This window comes from Gambusia affinis, linkage group LG13 (assembly GCF_019740435.1).
Source record: "Gambusia affinis linkage group LG13, SWU_Gaff_1.0, whole genome shotgun sequence".
NCBI classification, from domain to species: Eukaryota; Metazoa; Chordata; class Actinopteri; order Cyprinodontiformes; family Poeciliidae; genus Gambusia; species Gambusia affinis.
Window position 1 is genome coordinate 5,760,789 of NC_057880.1, and position 5,483 is coordinate 5,766,271.

The following is a 5,483-nucleotide window of genomic DNA, read 5'->3' on the forward strand; positions in this document are numbered from 1 at the left end:
AAATTCAAAGGTTATTTTAATCGCTTTAAATGTGTGACTTAACACATGGCCATGAATTTAAAACATGGAAATAAATATATAGAAGTGAATATTGTGTCAGAGCACAGTGCCTTGCAAAAGTAGTCAAAAATGCATTGAACTACATGCACAAATATCAATATACTTCATTGGGATTTTATGTGGTAAATTGAAAAAACCCCAACAACAGACAAATAACTCAGAATCAGTTTATTTTTTGCTGTTTATTGTGAAAAAAATTTTCAGGGAGTGCAGTGTTAAAAAAATCACAGATTCAGCTGTCTACACACAATTTGCACAGTAATTGGTTCAGATCTGTGCAAGAAAAGAGGGGAAAAAGTGTCACGTCAAGATTTACTCAAAAATGTTCTTATCAGCATAAACTTACTTTAAGGTTCAAAATAGATCAGACATTTGCTACAATAATGTTCACAGCTCTGATTCTGCTAGTCATCAAAGTCTGACTGTTGAATTATAAAACATGAACCAGAACAGTTTCAGCCACTCAGACAATAGAAAACATTCACAATTTTTTAACTGTACAACGTAAACCAAGAGAAGGATACCATTATCTTAACACTGCATTTTTGTTTTTTTATACATTTATGGTATAAAATAACACGTAATTAACGAGGTACAATTATTCAAATCTGAACAAAATCAACATGAAACTGAAACAAGCTCAAATGATAACAAGTAGGATCAGTCTTAGTAAAATATTAAGTTTTCCCCACCCAGAAACATGTTAGAGCCAAGAAATTAAACTGTTCTTCAAGTCACTGTCAAATCCTTTTGTCTGAGCAGCTCTACGTTTTCCTTTAACTGGAACTATTTTAAGTGAAAGAAAGTAAGGCCACTGCTGGTTTGAAATGATAAACTGATTATCAGCAATAACTGATTGCTTGCTGGCAATCAGTTTATCACGAGACGTTTTTGTCAGTCAGGATGGAGCTCCTCTAAGGTTTTGAAGCGTTTTGCATTCTCAGCCGCCTCCGGGCCAAGGCCTCCTGCTTCTTCCTCTCGATCTCCGCTGCAGAGCACTTCCCTGCAGTCTGGCTGGTGACAAAAACTGGAACAACCAAAGAACAGAAGGACACAATCAGGTGAATAAAAAAAAAGGAAAAAAAAAACACAATAAATGAAATGAAAATTGGCATTATGACCGATTTGTAATCTCGCGATGCTTTGCTTATTTTCAGTTAATGACTACAAGGATTAATGTGGTTCATTGAGGTTTTCTGAGACAATCCAACACAAAGTTCAGAATAATTGTAAAGCGGAAGGAAAATAATGGCTTCTAGAAAAAAAAAAAATCTAAAAAGTGTGACTTGCATCCAGGGTTTGTATACTTTTCCCACAGTGAAATTCAAGCAATTTTCAATTTTAGGTTTAAACCTTTCCAGCACCACACTTTGGAGATTAAAAAACAAGGTAGAATTAACTAAATTATTTTATGACACATTAAATTTGTTATATTTTAGTGTACCTTGTCTCTGCTTTAGAAAGTTGACTGCTGTCACAGGATATTACTAATAACAGTAATAAATTATATAGAATAGTGAATAGAAACTGTCCTCTTTAATTAATTTGTGCAGTTCTTATCATATTCTACCATCTTACCTTTGTTGTTTATGATCGCTGAGTCAGACACATTCCTCTTGAATGCTGCATGCTGGGACATGGAGTTCTGGGCCACTCTGGTCATCGCTGGATGAGGCTTCGTAGCCATGTTGCCATGGGAGAAATTTCCACCTGGACCAACTTGGCTAGCCGGGAAGCTTTGAGAAATCCCTGATTTGTTGTTGCCGCCTTTCAGAGGAATGTTCCATCCTTGGTAGTTTCCGGTTTTACAGGAAGTCAACGGGAGCGAGTGGGAACGAACGAAAGAACCCGATGATCGTCTGTTCGCACCAACACCAGAACTCCCAGAGGATTCGGCGTTGGCATGACGATCTCTCATGTTCTGGCGTCTGTCTACAGGCCCTTTCGATTTTTGTCCCTCACAGATTTTCAGAGACGCTTCATCCGGCTGGCTGTTGGAAACCCTCTCCACGCTGTCGCATACCTGGTAGAGGAGGGCATCATCATCGCCGTCGTCCCATAAACTGTCCGAAACATCTTTAACTGAAGAGGCCTGCCGAAAAAACTTCACCCCATTAGTGACTTTTTCACATTGGGGATCGGAGTCCGTCTTCATGGTAGCAGGTTTCTCCTCTGTGCTCTTCGATTTGGGTTGTAAAGCAGTGGAACCGGACTTTGCAACTTCCTTATCCAGCATGGTCTGAAAGTGAGGGTTGGATTCCAACTTAAAAGTGCTACGATTCCTAGTTTTTGTTTTGGGACATAGGTCCTGCAGCAAACCGAAACTCCTTTTAGACGGGTTCTCCAGTTTCTTATTCGAAGTTGACTGGAGAGCAGAAGCTAACTCTGTAGTGTTTGTGTGAGACTTTGCTATGGTCTTAGGAGGATTGCTTGGATCTTGAGTCAGTGCCAATATTAAGGAGTCATTGAGAAGGTCGTCATTGTCCCAGTCATCCTCGAAGTCAACCAAGTTATTTGTAGAGTGCTTATCAGATGGTTTGGGTTCTGACTGTCTCTGGTCAATGAAGGCACAAGTCTCGAGTAGGTCCTGTCTGTCTTGCGAAGGGACCGAGCCTTCGCTCAACCTGCCGCTGATTCCCTGGGTGGACGAGTCAAACAGAGCCCGCAGCTCTGCCTCCGCTTGTTCTGACAAAGATGGACACCTCGGTTCTTTGACGTTGTTTTCAGAGACGTCCGCAGTGTCACAAAGTTTACCGGTGACGGTGTTCTGTTGGACAGAACTCTCCTCATCTTGCTGCATGTTTTTATCAAACTGCTTGGCAAGCTTCATGAGATCCTCCACACTGCTCTGTCTGTTTGGGGTGAAACATTTATCAAGAGGTAAGAAGAATTAGCTTCTATAGGTGAAAATGGTGTGTGAGACTTTGAGACTTGAGAGTGCTATTGGGGTTTCACACCTGGAAGACCTTTTCCGGACTCGATGCTTCGGAACATCAGGGGTGCAGGGGATCGTGCCATCGTCGATCCAGTGCAGCAGCGAGGATTCGGTCACTTTGGGTTTTATATTCTTTAAGAGATGCAAATTGAAGGAAAACAAAACCTCTCAGAAGTTTTTCAGATTGAGGGTGAATGCAGTGATGAAGGTGAGGATGAAACGACTGACCTTCGGAGCAATGCGGTTAACAATATCAGAGATTTTCACAGCTCTAGTGTTCTTGTAACCTTGACCTAAAGGGAGAAGAGGAAGGTAGAAGCAATGCGATCATATCTGATTAACAGAAGTTGAGCTGTGCAGTGAACTTCCATCCCAATAGTGTTGGGCATTTCTCATGTCATCTAACATTTATTGTGAAAAAGTTCTTATAAGAATTTTGATCTATTCTTTCAAAAATGTTCAATTAATGATACTAGAAAACCAAAACTGACCATATTGTCAGAAATATTATGTTTTTAAACTAGTTTTCTCAATTGTTTGTTCCATTTAAACACAAATAAATGCCAGTAAATTCAAAAATATAATTTTATACAGTTACTGGGTGGAGTTTATTGATATAAATGACACTTCTTTCAGTAAGTCCCTTCAGCAAGATAGGATGTTATGCTCGTAACTTGCAAGAGCAATATTTGTGTTTAAGGCATTATTAATACAGCATGCCACAGTCACAGCCATACAGTTACCTAAAAAAGAATAAGTAATAAACTCATTTTTAATGGTAATTTTTAACATTAACACAACAGTACCAAAATAAAGTCACTTTATCAACAACTCATACTTGTACTAAGGAGGGGTAATAGGCTTTAAGGTGAATATGCAGTAGATTAACTTAACACTGAAAAATACTACAAGAACCTAAAAATTTATTTGAGTACACTTATCTACTTTTTAAGGAAAAACCATGTGAAGTTTTTTTTCTCCAAATTTCTAACAAAATTGCTGTTACTACACGTATTGGTTCCCTTGTTGACAATATATTTCACACACGATTAGAGCATCCAGTCAGACAAACAGCGTGGATTCGTCACCAGTGTGAGTTGGGGATGTGCCATCCCAGAAAATGTCCTGTGAAGCCTCAACATCTCCTGGAGACTCTGTCACGTTGGAGCCAAGGAATCTGCTGCTGCCTCGGAGCCGAGGACTCCGCAGATCTGTGCGAACAGGAGTCAAGTGTTACTCAGAGGTTGTCCTGAAACCTAAATATTGGAATCCGAATAAAAACAACTTGACAAAAAAAGCATCATTACAGCTCGTTTATTTATAGGAGAATGTGCAGATATAGCGACTATTACTGAGGCTATTTTTGTGTAAGTATTATGGATTAAACTTAAGAGCTACTTTCCTCTTCCTCACCCTTACATCCAGGAGAAGTTGCTGTGGCTAGCGTCTGCTGTGTGCCTCTCCTGGCCTGTCGTTTGCCGCGGTCATCTTCAGAGATCTTCCTCCACAGCTCGGAGAACTCAGGGCTGCCAGCAGCAGCTTCTGCCCCCGGCTCCGACATGGCTCACGGTAACAGCAACAGTTCCGGTTACCATTATTCTGTTAACTGTTTCAAAGGAATACTGGAGGGCCGAAAACAGCGCGGCTCGCGACCTGCTGGGTGTAGAAAAATCTCTGTTTTGGGTTTTTACATTCATTCGAAGTGAGCCGCCATGTTGTTATCCCGTGACGTCGGCAACCTACGGATGCCGAATAGGTTTTGCGTATGAGCTGGGGAAACGTCGAGCTCATTTGACGCGTGTAGTAAAAGGGTAACGTTTTTTATTCATTATACCTGTTAATTATTTATTTAAAAAAGCAGTGAGTATTGCATACAAGCCCTTTTCCGCCATGAAAGAAAAGACGCTCAACAGGAAGTCATAATTACAACTTTCAAAGTAATAAATTTGACTTCAAACGTCTTAATTATAAGATACAAAGTAATAATTCAAACTTATAAGTCATAATTATTTGATTCAATCATAATTATGAGATGCAGGAACAAGATTCCTTGGAGAAACAGTATCTCTCTCATATTTATAACTTTGAAAGTCAAAATTATGACTTTGTGTCTCATAATTATGACTTTAAAAGTCCAAATTATTACTTTGAAATTCAAAATTAGGAGTTTTATTCTCATAAACAGCCATGTTTATGAGAATAGACTCGTAGTTATGACTTCCTGTTGAGCTTTTATTTTTTTCTTTCATGGCGGAAGTGGCCTTCATAGCTTTGAGCTATGATCATAAGAAAGTTCTTCTTCTTATCTCTGAAAGTTGAGTTTTGCGGTGAAGTCGTCAGTGTTGTTTATTTACAGTAATGATGTCATGCCACTTCACTTTTATGATGTCAGTGAAATAATAGCTAAAATATTTGGTTCATAAGGAAGTGAAAAGCTCTTTTTCTGGTGGTTCTGTGACAGAACTAGAATTCTAGATTTATGCTAATT

At 39.3% G+C, this 5,483-nt stretch overlaps 1 protein-coding gene across 2 annotated transcripts; it reads right to left on the reverse strand.

The window, feature by feature from the left end:
• Positions 1–223: 223 nt before the first annotated feature.
• Positions 224–4,793, reverse strand: etaa1b (ETAA1 activator of ATR kinase b). Of its 2 annotated transcripts, none has more exons than XM_044136334.1 (6): positions 4,415–4,793; positions 4,084–4,206; positions 3,224–3,288; positions 3,018–3,127; positions 1,639–2,912; positions 224–1,087 (listed from the first exon to the last, which is right to left on the reverse strand). In XM_044136334.1, exons 1-6 carry the CDS (start codon positions 4,554–4,556, stop codon positions 975–977), a joined length of 1,827 nt encoding a protein of 608 aa, XP_043992269.1. In that variant the 5' UTR covers positions 4,557–4,793; the 3' UTR covers positions 224–974. The 2 variants fall into 2 exon arrangements, with proteins under 2 accessions (XP_043992269.1, XP_043992268.1); XM_044136333.1 differs by having other exon boundaries at positions 4,409–4,767.
• Positions 4,794–5,483: the final 690 nt, after the last annotated feature.